Source organism: Vitis riparia, chromosome 4 (assembly GCF_004353265.1).
Source record: "Vitis riparia cultivar Riparia Gloire de Montpellier isolate 1030 chromosome 4, EGFV_Vit.rip_1.0, whole genome shotgun sequence".
NCBI lineage: Eukaryota > Viridiplantae > Streptophyta > Magnoliopsida > Vitales > Vitaceae > Vitis > Vitis riparia.
Genome location: NC_048434.1, coordinates 6,031,281 through 6,050,515, shown reverse-complemented (window position 1 = coordinate 6,050,515; position 19,235 = coordinate 6,031,281). Strand labels below are relative to the sequence as shown.

The window sequence follows — 19,235 nt, the reverse complement described above, 5'->3', positions numbered from 1 at the left end:
CCACTCATGATAAAGTGCTTTGCATTATGTATTGGTGCACCAAATCAAGCTCTTGGCTAAAAAAAAAAAGGGCTTGAAATGACAATTCAACCCTCAAGTCAAACAAGAGTGAACTAGAACCCACAAAAAGGTACATAATTTTCCCAAACATCAATCAAGAACCAACACATTACATTAGGTTATAGGGTGTGTTTGGTATAGTGTTCAACTTTTATATCTAATAATAGAAGAGATAAATGTAGAAGAATGTTATGTTATTTTATTTTTGAGAACTATATATTATAAATTTTTCATTAACAATAAGAATATTTTTAATATTTTTTAAATTTTATTTAAATAAAAACATTCTTCAATATTGCTTTTGAAGAAAGCATTTATTTCCTTACGTCTCTTAAACGCAAATAAGTTAGGTTAGGAAGTGAGAGACCCACAATTGACATTTCAACCCAAAGACCCTTCAAAATTGCATTTATTGCCTTTTGGCATTGAATGAGCAAATTAAATATAAACGTGTGCATCCATGTGTATAGCGTTTTTGTCTTTTAAGATTGATTTTACGACAACATTCATTAGTAATATTCTTCGACAAGTTTCTATTGTCACAAAAGGACAAAAATAAAGTTTTAGAAAAAATTATTAGACTATTTGGTAATTGTTTTCAAAAATATTTTTTAAAAATAAAATTTTAAAACAATTATTTAAAATTATTCTATGATTTTTGAAGAATAAAAGTCTTTTTAAAAATCTAAAATATTTTTAAATATATTTTAAAATAATTTTTATATCTAGTATATTATTTTTAATTATTTTATATGTTTGTATGGTTATTTCTTAAAATAACATTAGAAAATAAGTAAAAACAATAAAAAATATTTATCCAAAAAGATTTTATTTTCTATTTTCTATTTTCTATTTTTTTAGTTTTTTATTTCAAAAAAATCTAAATACAAACAATTTCCAAACATGCCCTGGTTTCTATTTTTAAGAAACTATTTTTAAAAAGCAAGATTCAAAAGGAAAAAGAAAAAAATCTAAACATTTTAATATATTAATATATTTATAATGAAATTTTTTTAATGATATTTTACCAAACTAATGATTGTTTAGAACTAAAATGTTTTTAAACCTAATTTTTATATTTTAAATATATTAATATTTTTAAAATAATTTTTATATGTAATACTTTATTTTTAATTATTTTTTCTATTTGTATAATTATTTTTTTTATAAAATAAGTGAAAATAACTAAAAGATGTTTTTTAACAAAAAAAAATATTTTTTATTTCTAATTGTCAAATATGTTCTCTTATTTTTTTTTCTTTTTATTTTGAAGAAAAAAAATATTATTTTTTAAAATAGTTACCAAACAGACTCTATAATTTTAAACAAATCGAGAATAAGGAGAAAATTGAGAAAGAAAATCTTTGCGTGTATGAGTTGCTAAGGTTGTAGTGTTTAGGCATAGCCTTTGGATAAAAAGAATACGAAAGTCTCACAACAACTAAACATAGGAAAGGTATTTGAAAGGGAATCCCTTATGCTGAGAGGAACTTTAAATAGAAAATGATATATGGGAGGGACTTTCAAAGATAAAAAGTCCACATGAAGCAAAATTCAGTCTTTTATGTTTGTCAAAAATGATAAATCATGAACTGTTCTTCGGGTTTGATCCTATTTCAATCGACTTCTCAGTAGTAAAAAACTCCTTTTTTATATCCACCAAATATATAATATCAATATTATTCTTTAAAAATTATGACTCAAATTTAATTTAATTTTCTAGCTAAAATCAAAATTAGGAAGCTATCCCAAATAAGACCTCTATTTGTGAGTAAACCCGGTTCTATTGCTCTGTACTTGGGTTAGTCTCTATTGTTACAACTATGCCACTTCTTTCTGATTTGCTTGTGGATAGGTTGAGGTCTGTTTCAAGTTTGAAAAATGCACTCCACCAACATAATTGATGATACCAAGTATCTCCTCTGAGAAAATTTCAAGATACCCAAGTATTTGATTGAGATCCATTACACTATCATATTGCTAGATGCTCACATAGATAATGGATTCAAGGTAAGCCTACAAAATTGGGCTCTAAGAACTGGATGGTGAGATTTGTGCCCCACAAACCAAAACACACTGCTGCGGATTTAAGGATTAGGGTTGCTTTGGGCTCAGTTGGGCCTCTTCCTTTGAATTTGGCCTTGCCTTCTGTCTGCCTTCAAGGCTACTGCTGCTGCAGCCAGTCAGGCGCGGCTTCTTTTATGTTACAGTCAATAGATCTTCTGAAGATCTGTAAAGAGACTTTACTCCCATCAACTTCTCTTTCTCTCTCTCCCTTTCTCTATCTCTCTCACATAGAATATAACAAATCAAGGCCTATTTCAAGTCACCAATAAACAAACCATGGCAAAGCTCCACCACCTCTTCTATGCAACTCTCCTCTACAACCTCCTCAAAACCACACCAGCACTAACCCAAAATCCTTCAGATCCCAATCAGAGCCCCTTCTGCCACCCCTTCTACTCATTCATCTTCAAAAGCTGCGCCTTCACTGGTATTAGCCGGCCACCCTTTGTGGTCCTCCCACCACCCTCTGCTCCTTACCAATCTTCTGTGAATCCACCAACAGATTCTTCTCCGGCTACCATTGTCTATGTCTACCCTTTTCTCCCATCTCCACTCCCTATTGTTGTCTCCACCACGCCCCCTCCACCATTATTACCAGGCCTCCCTACTGTAATACCATCATCACCTAACGATCCTTATTCTCTCTTGCCACCACCGCCACCACCATCACTGACTTATGTCTTCCCTTACTTACCACCACCGCCGCCACCACCGGTAGCAACGTTTCCTTATGTGTATCCAACTATTGGCCCACCACAGGCCGGAGTGCAACCTACAATTCCTATTACGTATCCAGGTACGCCAGCACCACCACAGCAAGTGACACTACCGCCTTTTTTACCGGTGGTTTATCCTCCACCACCACCACAGCCAACGACTCTCCCTTCTCCTTTCCCTTACTATCCTTACGTTACAGCCCCACCACCACCACTTTTCCCAGGTGGATATCCCTATGTCTATCCACCACCTCCGGCTCTACCAGTGTTTACACCTGGGCTTCCTCAGCAACCACCGATTTTTCCTCTACAGCCACCAGTTATTCCTCAACAACCACCTGTGTTTCCACTACAGCCACCGGTTACTTACCAACAGCCACCAGTCGTTTATCAACAACCTCCCGTGATCCCACAACAGCCGCCGGTAATACCACAGCAACCACCGGTGGTGTTCCCCCAGAACCCACCTTACATCACACAGCAGCCACCAGTCATTCCACAGCAACCACCAGTCGTGTACCCGCAAAATCCACCTTACATCACACAGCAGCCGCCTATCATTCCACAAACACTTCCGCCTCCGGTGGTGTTTCCACAAAACCCACCTTACATCACACAACAACCACCAGTAATTCCACAGATGCTTTCCCCACCGGCTGCAGTTACTTATGTATGGCCACTACTAGCAGCACCACCCCCACCAGTCACCTTTCCTTGATGCAGTTTAATATGGTCACGGTCACAGATGCTTAAAAGAGAGCATGAGGCATAAACTAGCCATCAGATTGGTCCAAAGTGAGATGTGGTAGCTGAAGTGCTTCTCTCTCCGGCACAGCTGGCAGTAAGTAATAATCTATACTTTAAACCAGCTTCTGCTTGTTTATGTTTGAAAATCACCGCAAGTATTTGTAAGTCATTAACCTTTTCTCCAAAATTTAAACCCCAACCCAGTTTGTAACAACATTTTTTAAAAACTACTCTTTAATCTTTTGTACAATAAAAATCAGTTCGGATATTCGAAATATTTTTTAAAATAATTTTTGTGTTTAATACTTTATTTTTAATCATCCTATATATTTATATAATTATTTTTTAAAATAGTTTTTAGAAAACAAGAGAAAAGAATTGAAAACATTTTAAAATAATATTGTTTTAAAAAATAATTGTCACACAGACACTAGACTTCTCTTTTTGCTAAAAGATATTAAAATCCAAATTCTATGAAAGAAAACCATTGTCAAACAATTAAGTTGGCTCTCCTGTTTTTTAAAATAGTTTTTTAAGAATAGTTTTTTAAACTATTTTTTTATATTTTGTAAAATAAAAGTCTATTTAAAAATTTAAAATGTTTTTACCTTATTTTTAAAACAATTTTTATTTTTAATATTTTATTTTTTTAATCATTTTACATGATATAATTATTTTTTAAAACAATCCTAAAAAACAAGTAAAAACAATATAAAATAATTAAAAAAATATTATATGAAAACATTCTATTTTCTGTTCTTAAAAATAAAAAATCAAAAATCGTTAAACCTTGTGTTTTTTTTGTTCTGGAAAACATATTATTAAAAACAGTTACTAAATAAGTTCTAAGTTTTTCTTTTTGGTTAAAGATATTAATATCCAAACTTTATGAGAAGAAACTATTCTCGAAAACAGTTTTCGAACAAGCATTAAACTAAGTTGCTTAAAGATATTAAAATCGAGACTCTGAGGAACATTACCCTCCATTTAAAAGCACTTAGATATAATTAAATTTCAAGACAAATAATGTAGTCTAATTGATTGCTACATTTACAGGAGGAAGACCAGGGCCAAGAAAAGACAGACAGCTACACCCTTATTAATTGCACGGGGGTCTGAACCAGCCAAAGACTGCAAACTGCTTGCATGCAGCACGGTGAGTCAATGGACTGGATGATATTTATTTCAATATTAAAGAGGGAAACTTCACATCCACTCCTTAGGATTTCATTTTTAAGCCATTTTACAGTCTTGAGATATGTGTCCATTAAATAGTCATAAACTGCATTCAAGAAAAATTTTGTACTTGTGTACATACTTTTTTATCTGAATCAATAATCGACATATCTCATGACCCATTTGATGCTTTTCTTCTGAAGTCTTTTAAGATTCAAGAGGTGTGAGTTGTAGAATTTTTCTATCAACCCATCAGCCATTTCATCTCAAAACTTTTCACATAAATGGCAAAATAATTAGATTGCACCTAGTACTACGTATTTCAAATTAATATAAAAAGAACATACCAATTAAATTGATTAGGCTTATAGAAAGATTAATTATTACGATACCTTAGAAGACAAGTGACATACCAAGTATTGACGTTGAGAATTTATATAAATCTTGTTTGGTAACTGTTTTTTAAAACAGTTTTTAAAAACTATTCAATGATATTTTGTAGAATAAAAGATTATTTGAAAACCTGAAATATTTTTAACATATTTTAATATTTTTATATTTAATGCTTTATTTTTAATATTTTTTATATAATTATTTTTTAAAATAACTCTTAAAAAACAATTAAAAGTTGTTCTTTGAAAACACCTTACTTTCTATTTTTAATAATAGAAAACGGAAAACAATTTTTTTTTTTTTTTTATTCTGAAATATGTTTGTTTCTTTTTTAGAGAATAAAAAATTGTTTTTAAAAATAATTTTGTACTTGGTTACATACTTTTCACATAAATGGCAAAATAATTAGATTGCACCTAGTAGGCTAGTACTACGTGTTTCAAATTAATATAAAAAGAACATACCAATTAAATTGATCATGCTTATAGAAAGATTAATTATTACGATATTTTTTAAAAACAGTCCAAGTCCAATCTTTTGTAGAATAAAAGTTTGTTTGAAAACCTGAAATGTTTTTAACATATTTTAATATTTTTAAATATGCTTTCAAAATACTTTTTATATTTAGTGCTTTATTTTTAATATTTTTTTAAATAACTCTTAAAAAACAATTAAAATATGTTCTTTCAAAACACCTTCCTTTCTATTTTTAATAATAGAAAATAGAAAACAATTTTTTGATTCTCAAATAAGTTTTCTTGTTTTTGTGTTTTAGATAATAGAAAAATGTTCTTGAAAATAATTGCCAAATAAACCCATAACCTTATCTTATTACTCAATTAGCTCTATGAAATTGACGATCAACAATATTGGACTAAATAAACTATATCTAACAAGGAATAAATACAGCTTTGTATGCACACCTTGCTTAGCTAAATTCATACCAAACATGGTCTGTGCTTCTTGCTGACATGTAACCAAGGCAAATCAGTAACCTCAGTATTCCGCCCTGCTCAGCTAGCACCTGCAAAGAGAAAGATGCCCCTTAGAGTCATACAAACTGGAAAAATACAAGTGGAAGAGATATACATCCAAGCTTGCTGAAGTACTAATCCCTCTCAATCCTCCATAACCGACCTGGCAAGAAACCCTGGCTCACATGAGTACCCAATCCTTTGGACTAGAATGGCCAACAGAGAGTCTGCAATGTGAATCTTATTTCATCCCCTCATAAGGAAGGAAGCAGCCTTCTGTTGGGGGCATCTGCAAGACTGCAACTGCCCCAGAAATAATGCAATTCACTAGGGGGCATCAAGCTAGAGCCTGAGTGTTGAAGAAAAAAACATCTGCCCAGAACCCAACTAGCTCACCCTACATTCAACTCATTGTTTCCTCAAGTAACAATACTTCAAATTTATATACTTCACTATATGCTACCTATTCTGCCAATTGGAAATATCAAAGGCCCTGCAAATCTCAAACAACATATGGGTAATGTCTTCTTAAGGGCTAGCTCTCTGTCTGCTTATGCACATGAGATTCAATGAGAGACATTTCAAGTCAAGTTACTAAAGGCAGAAGCCACCAAACACAACTAAATTTTGGTAATTGTATGCCAGGATTATGTAGATTATAAAAATCTATCAATTTTCATTAAGACTAAAAATACAACTGACATATATTAATAAAAATTAAGAACCAGTACAATTGCATAATGGCAACCACATCTTCGCTTACTTGTATGGTTGCAGTCTGAACTAAGCTTCAAGATTCGGTTTTTCCCCATGAAAAAACGAGGAGAAGTACCAAATCAGAGAAACCGAACTTCAATTCAAATCAACACTCCCTTTCTCAATCCATCTGCAAATCCGGCGGCAGCCTTAGTTTTATTTTACTCGTGGCACCAAGAAATTCGGCAAAGGAACTGAACTTGGATGCGGTGAATCAACAACAGTCAATCCAGAAAAAAATTCACTAAAATTTGAATTCGAATATCGAATCTGCTCGGACGAACGATCCGTTTGGTGGTACACCTTCTTCTCACTCTCATTAAAATCAACTCCAGTCCTTTCGTCGAGCACCTCGCCCCGTTTTAGAATCCTAATCGGAGCCAAAACCATGGTTTGCCTTTGTTTTCCATGGTAAGTTTTGTTATCATACTTAGCGTTCCGTTGAAACCTTCTGGTGCTTCGTTTTCTGCGAGGAGAACGATCGGGGTTAGGGTTTTGGTGGCGTTCCATAGAGGAAAGAATAAGGGTTCCGAAATCTTAAGTACTGAGAATTCCTACTGCGATTAACGAAAGAGAATCCAACAGAGGAAAATCTGATGATGTTATGCAGAAAACAGGCACTGAGAAGAATTTATAGAGAAATCGATGATTGAGAGAGAGGAGTCGGAAAGTGTAAGAGGGAACTACTCTCGTTGCATTCGCTCTTGGGCGTTTTAACCACGTCAAAAATACTATCTTTTTGGAACTTGACTTTAACTACACAATCTAGTTTTATTCAAATTCTTGCTTATACGCTCGAGTCAGTCACCTCACCAAGACAGGCGATCCGAACTATTGAAATATCGGTAAATACGGAATATATTATGGATATATAAAAAATATTGGACAAATATTGATAAATATTTTGATAAAAATATCAATGAGATGAAAATTATTCAAAATTTACAAGCTCAAAAAAATCTCAAAAAAAAAAAAATGATAAAATAAGTAAATAATGCTAATTTTTTATAAAAAGAACTAATGAATATTATCTTTAATAGTATATATAATATTTATCAATTTTTTATTATAAAAAATTAGCATAAATTCCTTTAATATATTTACATTCATTTATTTTAAAAATTAAAATAATTTTATTAAAACATATTTTATTATATTTTAAATAAAAAATTAAATTAATTTATATAAAATATTTTATTTGAGATTTGATTTCTAAAAATTTATTACAAGTAACAATTTTTCTATTAATATTAATTTATTTAAATAATTAAAATTATTACTAATTTATCTTATCAAATTAATTTTAATTTATAGAATATTAGGACTTCATTAATTTTTTATATGTAACAATTAGTAAAATTATATTTTTAATATTTTAAAATAAAATATTTAAAATTGAATAAAATTAAATGGATAAAAAAAAAAGAATGAAGTGATAGTAATTTTTTAAAATAGCATTAATGAGATAAATATAAAAAGTAGTTAAAAATAAAATGATAATATAGATTTAAAATAAAAAATAAATTAAAAATGAATAATTAAAAAATAAAAAATGATAAATATTTAAGAAAAAAAACTTTCAAAAAAATCTCAGATATATCCAATATATTCGCCCATATATCCAATATATTCGGGTGTCGGATATATTCAGGGATATATTCGATATATTCGCTATCCCATATATTACCATATGCTTCGCACTTCACACTTTATTTTTTTGTCGATTTATCGTTCTAAACCGATCGATCACCGATATTTTGATAATTTTCCCCATATTCCTCCCGTTGGATAATTGGTGCTCAATATCCTTTTAAGGTTGTCCGATATCCGATATATCAGTGAAATATCGCCACTAAAAACCGATTTTTCAATCCATGAATGGAAGTACAATTATAATGGGAATATGGATTCCTATTACTTCAATTGCAATCTCATTTCGAATCCAACTCTTATAAATGCTCGTCTTCCTTGGGCTGGCCCATTGTCAAGACGAGTTATTGTTTACATGATTGAAACCCACTACATTGGGAAATATTTTACTACTCAATTTTGTTTATGGATTATTTTTTTGTGAAGTTTGCAACCAAAGTTGTTGATTACGAATAAATATTGTATTACTCTTGAAAAAAAGGTTAAATACAACCTTTCTAGCTCTATTTCCCCTCTTCTTTTATTGTTATTATTTTTAAAAATTTTTTTAACCTTTCCTTTCTATTTTTTATCTTTTATTTTTTTAATATCCAAATAATAAAAAAGAATTTTAATTAAAATGACATTTTTAATCGAATAAAACATATGAGAATTTAAAAAGAAAAATCTTTCCAAATAATAGAATTAATTTGGAAAAGAATTTAAATTTTAAAAGAAATATCTTTCCAAATATTTGTGAATTTAAAATATAAAATCTTTCATTTTTTTTTTTTTTAAATTCTTAGGTTTCCAAATTATTATTTTGGTAAAATATTATTTCTAAATTCATTCCAAATCCATTAGATTTTTTCTTATATATATGTATCGGAAGTGTTTTTCATGTTTAACCCAAAACTCTTAAAAAGTTCATGATTCTTAGATTGCGTTTGATAGTAATTTTAAAAAGTGTTCTTATCTTTCCAATATTTGAAAAATAAAAAATTTCAAGTATTAGAAATAGTATAAACACTTCCTAAAATCATTGTCAAACACAGTCTTATTATTAGATTCGTGAAAGAGATTCACATCCCCTCAAGGGATTAAGGAGTCCACTAAGGAGCACAATGGTGCTACATTATAGATGTGAGATTAGATATAAATTCTAGGGTTTAAGTCTTTCGAAATAGCAACCTTCAAATAAAGTTGTATTACTATTCTTCATATTTAATGGATTATAACTTTGCAATACTCTATGTTCTTTTGGTTTTTTTATCTCCATACAATTAATTTATCTTCCATGCCTTGATATTTCATTGATCATCTTTAATATACCAGGATTCAATTGATTAAAAAGGAATAGATCTTTCTCATAGGTTTAACTGAATTAAAATCTTTGAAATACACCCATTTACCCTTTTCATGTTACTTAGAGCATAAACTGAAACATTCTGGAACTACAAATATAGTTATTAAATCGTTAGCACCGCATAAAAACATTCCTCCTAGAGTAGCTGTTAATACGAATAAGAGAAACTCTGTTATAGCCATTTCTGTACATTCAATGTACTCTACGGATAGAGGAATACATAGAGTTGAACATAGTAAAATAAGAAATTGAAAGATTTCGTTGAAATTGTTCGTTTGGAAATTTCCCGAAAAGCTAATCATAGGTTTTTCTCTCCATAGAAAAATAGGATTGTTATGCTCATTACTAAACTTGTTGAAGAGATGAAATATAACCAAGGTATATCTTTTTGATCAGAGGTTGAATCGATCATCAGAAGAAGAATTAGGCCAAAAATTAGGATACATTCTGGGAAAATAAAACTTCCATCGAAGAGAAGCAAATGAAAGGCTTTCATAAAAATTCTCGTAGAATCGAGAATGAAGTTTTCATTCTGTATATGCCAGATCATGAATTAGTAACTGCATCCAATCTCCAAAAAAATCCCAATTGTTTCTATTTTTGGAATGGAATATTTACGGAATCGCCATGAATAGGATCAAACCTTATTCCATGGTATTTACATGAGATTCCTCTTTCTTATTCTTAAGCAAGTCCCCGAGAGGACTTAGTGGATCCATGATTTATGTTTCATCTTTCGTTTCCTTTTCGTTTGTTTCGAGAAATATATCGATCAATTCCGATTCTTTCTTTTTCTATTGATTCTTTTCCGATCGAGATGTATGGATTGGATCCATGGATCTATGTGTCTATATAGATCTTATTCATGGATTAACGAAAATGTGCAAAAGCTCAATTTGCCTCCGCCATGTCAAATGACAGTTTTGCTGTCCACACTTCTTTCCTTATTTTAGCCCAGAATTGTTTCCTTATTTATCCATTTATTATTCTATACAATTATCATACATTGTTTGACAGATTATAGTTTCCATGTATAAGGCTAGAATCATGCAGGAATTTATTTGTTTTCCATGTATAACATCCTTGTAAAGTCTATATATAATATACAAAACTCAAGGCAAAGGTATTCGATCATTCACACAATATTTTGACATGGTATCAGAGCAAGGTTGCTAATTTTTCTTCCCTCAAATTCTTTTCTATCTTCTTGGTTTCAGAGGTGCCTCTTGTGTCTTTCGGTCAAGTTTGTGTTGATCTGTGTTGTACCCAACCACAACCATTTTTCTTTGTATTTCTGTGGCTGTCGTGGGTCGGTTTTCTTCTGGGATTTTTTTTTGGTCCATCATTTTGTCTTAGGTTCTATTTATTTTCTATGGATTCTGCACCTGTGTGTGTTAAGTTTACAGGCACAAATTATTCTACCTGGGCCTTTTAGTTTGAACTTTTTCTCAAGAGAAAAAACTTTTGGGGTCATATTGATGGCACGGATGTTGAAAAACCATCCACTTTTGACAAATCTCAGGATATTGGGTCTTCTCCTTCATGGGTTGTGCTTGATGCACGCATCATGTCTTGGTTTCTTAGTTCAGTGGAGCCTCATATTGTCACCCACTTGCGACCCCATCGCTCCGCTCAATCTATGTGGGGTTACTTCAAGAAAGTTTATCATCAGGATAACGATGCTCGTCGCTTTCAGTTAAAAGATGCGATTGCCATGTTTCAACATGGTAGTCTTTCCATCCAAGACTACTACTCGGCATTTCTGACTCTTTGGCATGAATATGCTGATTTGGTTACAACGGATGTTCCTATTGCCGTTCTCTCAACTATTCAGATTTTTCACGCGACTACCCGGCGTGATCAATTTCTTATGAAACTACGTCCGAAATATGAATTTGTCCGCTCCTATTTACTGAACAGATCTCATGTTCCCTCTCTTGATATTTGTTTTGGTGAGTTACTTCGCGAAGAACAACACCTTAGTACTCAAGCTATTCTGGAGCAATCTCATGGCAATTCCGGGATGACAACTGTAGCTTATGTTGCCCAAGGACGTGGACCACCTATGGATTCTAAAAACTTGCAGTGTTTCTGCTGCAAGAAATATGGGCATATTGCTGGCACTTGTTCTAAGAAGTTTTGTTCTTATTGCAAGAAAAAGGGTCACATTATCAAAGAATGTCATATTGACCCCCAGAATCGTCAGACCCAAGCATTTCAGATTTCGGTTATTGTCCCTCCTATAGCAACTTTTACAGCACACAACTTTCCTTCAGTTGCGTGCTCTATTCCTGTACCTCCTACACCAGATTACTGCACCCTAGAAATAGTGCAACAGATGTTAATTTCAGCATTATCAGCAATAAGATTCCGAGGTAACAATTCTACTAAACTCTGATACGTGGACTCGGGGACCTCTAATCACATGATTAATAATCCCATCGCTTTATGTCATGTTCGGCCCTACGCTGGTCAATCTTCCATTCAGACTGCCAATAGCAACTATTTGCCCATAGCTACTATCAGCGATGCCTCTTCTAAGTTCATTGATGTGTTTCTTGCTCCTCAGCTTTCCATAAATCTTATTTATGTTGGCCAATTAGTTGATAACAATTATGGTATTAATTTTTATGAGAATGGTTGTGTTGTGCAGGACCAGGTAACGAGGGAGTCGATCGCGAAGGGACTTAAAGTGGGGCGCTTGTTTCCACTATTTTTACCTGTTCCAGATTTTTCTCCACTTTCTTCTATTAAGTCTTTTGCTTGTAATGATGTTTCAGATCTTAGTATGGTGTGGCATCGTTGTTTAGGCCATCCCAATACTCAGATCTTATCTCATGTATTGAACTCTGATTTACCTGGTAATAAGGATCGTTCTTCTTTATCTCTTGAGTGTGATTCTTGCAAACTTGGTAAAAGTAAAACTCTTCCCTTCCCTTTACATGCAAGCAGAGCATCTCATTGCTTTGATCTTATCCATAGTGATGTTTGGGGACCTTCCCCGGTTAGTTCACATGAGAAATTTAAATATTATGTGACTTTCATTGATGAACATAGCAGATTTACTTGGGTCTACTTTCTTCACTCTAAATTTGAGGTTTTTCTTACTTTCATTGAGTTTTTAGCGTATGTTGACAATCAATTTTCTACTTCTATTAAGACATTAGGCACAGATTCCGGTGGTGAGTATTTGTCTACTGAGTTTCAAGAATTCTTGGCTTCTAAGGGTATTATTCATCAACGTTCATGTCCCTTTACTCCTCAACAAAATGGAATTGTCGAACGCAAAAATCGTCATCTCCTAGATGTGGTACGTACTCTCTTGTTAGAATCTTCTGTTCCATCCATGTTCTGGGTAGAAGCTCTGAAAACTACTACTCACTTGATTAATTGTTTACCTTCTCAAGTCCTACATATGGAGTCTCCCTATTTCTGCTTATTTGCTAAGCAACCTAGTTATGATCACCTTCGTATTTTTTGTTGTGTATTTGTTCATTTAACTCCTCATGAGTGACATATATTATCTGCTCAATCTGTTCGATGTGCTTTCTTGGGATATAATATGTGTCAAAAGGGATTTGTTTGCTATGATCTTACATTACATCGTACACGTATTTCTATGAATGTTATTTTCTTTGAAAATCAACATTTCTTTCATGTATCCTCTTCTATTGTGTCATCCTTTTCTACTGTGGTCCTCCTCTCCTTTGAGCAGTAGTTCTCAGATCTTCATCCAGTCAGTTCTCGCTTTCAACCAGGTATTGTGTATACAAGACGCTCCCGTCCACAGTCTCTTTCGATGGCTCTCCCGATATCTGATCCTACCACACTCCAGATTCAGTCAGTTGCAGCACCTCCAGCACATTTAGTACGTCGCTCTCCTCGAGTGTCTATACCTCCGAATAGGTATGGATTTCCCTCTTCTAGTTCTGGTAATTCTATTTCAGCCCTTATTGCTACATTGTCCAATTTTGATATTCCCACATGCTACTCATGTGCTGCCAAGCATGATTGTTGGTGACAAACTATGCAGGAAGAAATTGCCGCTCTAGAGGCCAATCACACTTGGGACATTGAGCCCTGTCCTCCCACTATTGTTCCTCTGGGTTTCAAATGGGTTTACTCAGTCAAGGTCCGATCTGATGGAAGTTTGGATTGTTACAAAGCTCGGCTTGTTGCACTTGGGAATAATCAAGAATATGGTGTCAATTATGAAGAGACCTTTGCCCCTGTGGCTAAAATGACTACTGTTCGTGCGATTCTAGCTCTTGCTGCTTCTAGTGATTGGCCACTACATCAGATGGATGTAAAAAATGATTTTCTTCATAGGGATCTTAAAGAGTGTATTTATATGAAGCCACCATCGGGATTGTTTCCTTCTCCGACTTCACATGTGTGTAAGCTTCATCGTTTTCTTTATGGTCTCAAATAGGCTTCGAGGGCTTGGTTTGATAAATTCTGCACCATTTTATTACAATTTTCATTTAGGCAGAGCAAGTATGACACTTCCTTGTTTCTTCGGAAATCAGACATGTGTATTGTTGTTCTTTTGGTTTATGTTGATGATATTGTGATGACTGGTTCCGATTCTACTTTACTTGGTCAGCTCAAAACTCATCTCTCTGAGTCCTTTCATATGAAAGATCTTGGGTCTCTCACATATTTTCTTAGTCTTAAGGTGCATCATAGTCCCTCTGGTATTTCCCTCAATCCATAAGTATGCGAGTGACTTGGTGGCTACAGCTGGTCTACAAGGGGCTACTTCTGTTGATACTCCCATGGAATTAAGTGTCAAGCTTCACAAAGAGGAGGGTGACTTACTTGTTAAGCCTAGTTTATACAGGAAATTGGTGGGTAGCCTTGTTTATCTCACCATTACTAGACCGGACATTTCTTTGCTGTACAGCAAGTTAGCCAGTTCCTTTAGATTCCTCATCATCTTCATTTGGCTGTTGTCTGTAGGATCATACACTATGTTCAAGGCACTTCTACTCGTGGCTTGTTTTTCCCTACAGGCAATTCTACTCGCCTTGCTGCTTATAGTGATGCTGATTGGGCTGGTTGTGCGGATACCCATTGCTCCATCACTGGTTGGTGTGTGTTCTTAGGTGATGCATTGATCTCTTGGAAAAGTAAGAAGCAAGACAGAGTCTCTAAGTCATCTACAAAATCTGAGTACCGGGCGATGTCTCTTGCTTGTTCTGAAATCATTTGGCTTTGAGGTTTGTTTGCGGAGTTAAATTTTTCTGAGACCGATCCTACACCTCTACATGCTGATAATACAAGTGCTATTCAAATCATGGTCAATCATGTCTATCATGAGCGCACAGAGCATATTGAAGTGGACTGTCACTCTATCCGTGAAGCATTTGAAGCTCATGTTATCACTCTTCCACATATTTCCACTAACTTATAAATTGTCGATATCTTCACCAAGGCTTTCCCTCGTCATCGACATTACTTGCTAAGTAGCAAATTGATGCTTGTTGATCAACCTGCATCAATTTGAGGGGGGCTGTCAAAGGACAGTTTTGCTGTCCACACTTCTTTCCTTATTTTAGCCCACACTTATTTCCTTATTTTATCCCACAATTGTTTCCTTATTTCTCCATTTATTATTTTGTACGGTTAGCATACATTATTTGACATATTATAGTTTATATGTATAGGGCTAGAATCATGCGGGAATTTATTTGCTTTCCATGTAAAGTTTATATATAATATACAAAACTCAAGGCCAAGGTATTCGGTCATTCACACAATATTTTGACACGCCATTCTATAAGTCTCTTCCTTTTTGCGTATGGCATCGCCACTCTCTTTGGCAACATCCACTAATTCGAAACTTAATTTGAAAGCCATATTTCGACTCGGACGTTTTTGGGATGCCCTTAATAACCAACGAATAACAAGTGTTTTTCCTTGTGTGGATCCTATTTCAATGGGAACTTGATGAGTTGATCCGCCTACACGTTTTTCTTTTACTGCTACATCGGGAGTTACTCCATGTATTGCTTGACATAAAACATATAGTGGATTTGGTTCTGTCTTTTGCTGAATCTTTTTCACGGATCGATAGATAATTTGATAAGCCAATGATTTTTTTCCGTGTTTCAGAATACGGTTAACCAACATGTTAACTAATCCATTACGTTAAATTGGATCGGATTTTGCAGTTTTTTCTTCTGCAATACCTCGATGTGACATGAGTGTGAAAGGGGTTCAAAAATCAGTTTTCTTTTTATAAGGTCTAAAATAATTTATTTTGGCTTTTTAACCCCATATTGTAGGGTGGATCTTAAAAGATATGAAAGATATCCCTCCAAGCCGTACATACGACTTTCATCGAATACGACTTTCCACAAAATTCTATATGTATCCATGAGATCGAGTATGGAATTTTGTTTACTCATTTTACATTGAGTATCCGTTTCCCTCATTTTCCTGCTAGGATTGGAAATCATGTATTTTACATACCCATACGATTGAGTCCTTGGGTTTCTGAAATATTGTAAAAAGAAGTGCTTCGAATAATTGGATTATAATTTAGAATTAAGATAATTAAATAAATAAAAATATTTATTTATTGGTTAAAAGATTCAAACACCTTTTCATCATCATAAAATCTTAATTTTAAGATACAATTTTTAACAAGATATATAACAAAAAATAATTATTTTGAACACTCTAAAAGTCACCCAAACTCAACAAAAAATAAAAGAGAAGGATGAGTCGATCCCTTAACCAATGACAATATATACGACAATAATTATCAATGGCTACTACACTTTTAGGTTAAAAAACAAAAAGTTGAAAAGCATATTTATCAACTATTTATCAACCAGAAAAGATAGGACATTCTATTCTCAAAAACAAATATATATATATATATATATATATATATATATATATATATATATATATATATATATATATATATATTCAACAAAAAAAAAAACAAAGTGTTTTTGAAAATCAATTATTTTCATACAATGTTTTTTTTTTAACTCATTTTTTAATTTTTTTAAAAAAAATTAAGTATGTAAATATAAAGAATGATTAAAAATAAAAGTATTATACATAAAAGTTATTTTTAAAATATATTTAAAAATAAAAAATATTTCAAATTTCTAATAAAAAAGCTTTTATTTTCACAAAACATCCAAAAATAATTTTCAAAACATAGCTTTTAGAATTACTTTAAGAAGCATTTCATAAACATGGTCTTAACAGTTTCTTTTATCTTTTTCATATTTGAATTTTATTTTTAAAAATAAATTAATAGAGTTTCAATCTATTTTTTATTTTCCTTTTATTTTTTCTTTGCATTTTTTTTACTTATATTTTCTTTCAAAATTTTCAAGAATCAAACATAATATAGTATTTTTGGAATCAAACATAATCTAAAAGACGCATTTATGTTTAGAATATATTTGCGTGTGAATAAAGGGTTTTTAGACCACTGTAAATATGATGGCTTGTGACGTATAGCCGTATAGGCTATTGCATGAAGTTGGGCCTAAGCGTGCAGCCCAACTAGCCAGGCCTGTAGATGAACCGTAGGTAGCACAGGACCGAATTGGGGCCAGGCATAGGTGAGCTCCAACCCAATTCATAAGCAGGCCCAGTTTGAACATGGGCCTCTGCAACTAAATTTTAAAAGCAGGTCTATTACTCAAGAATATCAATCGGTCAAATTCCAAATTTAACTACACTTACAAATAGTTGTAAATTGATCTTCAATTTAATAATAACAACATATCATATTTTTTTTTCAATGCAACAGCTTGAGCGTTTCTATAACCAGGAAAAAAACCATGGTCCATGTCGGTCGAAAATGACACTTTATGGGAAAGTTATTTTACAAATGAAACTTCAATTTCTTCCACAATAATTTCCAAAGGAATACATATGACGAAAATGATGGTCCCAATGTCGGTGGGACATTGACATCCACAACCCCACTAACACAATTAGTTTTCCTTTTCTTTTTCTTTTTTTTTTTTCTCAAGAAAAGAAAAAGGAAAATAATTTTAATTTTAAAATTAAAATTAAAAAGAATAAACGTCCACCATGAATATATTTTATAACAAAAATGAAATAAAATAAAATAGACAGAGACTTGTCCACCACTCATATCCACGTGACGCACGTGCTGAGTGGTTAATGGGCCTGTACATGTTCCCCAATGGAAGGATGGCCATGCAATAATGGAAGCGGGCATGCATGCATGCACTCACGCCCTACCATTAATTATAATTATGAGATTGGGCCTACTACTTGATCCGTTATGGTTTCATTATTAAGACCCATTAAGCATCTTTTGCTGACAGCCTATTTATAAGAATCATCCTATGATTTTAGTTTTCATTAATTAATTTGAATCAGTAAATAAAACATGAAAGATAAGAAAATGAAGTGGGGACACGAGAATAATACGAAAATGTTAACATATGTAGAGTCTAATTATCTCTATATAAAGATTGCACGTGGATTGATCTTCATGGTAAAGTTGATGTGAGGGTTGAAAAGGGGTGGTGAACCCGGAATTAAAGGGGCGAAATCTTTTGTACGAAATTTTGTAAGAATATTTTAAATTGGGGTATTTTGAATATTTTATTTATATAATTTGGTTATTTTAATTTTGTTATATTTAGGATAGTCAATTAGGAGAGATTGGTGCGATCCAGAGTTAAAAATACAAAGAGAAAAAGTTAGAGGGTGATGCATTTGTGATTTTTTTATCATTTTTATTTTATTTTAAAAATTAAAAATTTGAAAACATATCTCAATATCACCTAACTAAGTACTTTAAGAGATTATTCAACATTCCATATTCAAAAAGTTGGATGAAAAAAACCAAAAGTAAATTATTGGTCTTAGAATCAATGATTTAAAACATCATACTAATGGAATTGAGACTCCCAAAATCAATAATTAATATATCTCTTCAAAATCAATGGCGTCATCATGTCTCTCACCTGCTTTAATATAATAATTTAGTGATTATTTATTTATTTATTTGTTTATTTTTCTCTCTTAGTCTCCATTATAGACCATAGTTAAGGCACAACTCGACTAACATTTGACAGCAAAAATAAAATAAATTGAAATGTAATACTGAAAAGTGGCATGTGCTGCCTTTTAATTTATTTAATTATCTTATATTTTATAAAAAAATAATTAATAGAAAATGACAAAAGGGAAGAAAAAAAAAAAGCAGTTGGCGGCCGCAGCTGCAGATTCTGTGATGGAGTGCGAAGCAATCGTTTTGTCTTTTACCGAAAGTCAGTTATTGCGTGTGAACGGTTCAGATAAGGATTTGAGGGGTACAGATTAACCACCGTAGGA

The 19,235-nt window shown here is 32.6% G+C and overlaps 1 protein-coding gene and 1 long non-coding RNA gene across 4 annotated transcripts; one reads left to right on the top strand and one right to left on the bottom strand.

Annotated features, from left to right (window-relative positions):
• Positions 1-2,352: 2,352 nt before the first annotated feature.
• On the top strand, positions 2,353-6,366 carry LOC117912430 (extensin-1-like). 3 transcript variants are annotated; one of them, XM_034827006.1, is made up of 3 exons: positions 2,353-3,684; positions 4,647-4,746; positions 6,177-6,366. In XM_034827006.1, the coding sequence occupies exon 1, from the start codon at positions 2,404-2,406 to the stop codon at positions 3,559-3,561; it is 1,158 nt and encodes a 385-aa protein (XP_034682897.1). In that variant the 5' UTR covers positions 2,353-2,403; the 3' UTR covers positions 3,562-3,684; positions 4,647-4,746; positions 6,177-6,366. The 3 variants fall into 3 exon arrangements, with proteins under 3 accessions (XP_034682897.1, XP_034682896.1, XP_034682898.1); XM_034827005.1 differs by lacking the exon at positions 6,177-6,366 and having other exon boundaries at positions 4,647-4,956; XM_034827007.1 differs by lacking the exon at positions 6,177-6,366 and having other exon boundaries at positions 2,353-3,688; positions 4,647-4,956.
• LOC117912431 lies at positions 5,962-7,576 on the bottom strand. The gene is made up of 2 exons (XR_004651011.1): positions 6,897-7,576; positions 5,962-6,183 (listed from the first exon to the last, which is right to left on the bottom strand). It is a non-coding gene; the product is annotated as an uncharacterized LOC117912431 (long non-coding RNA).
• Positions 7,577-19,235: the final 11,659 nt, after the last annotated feature.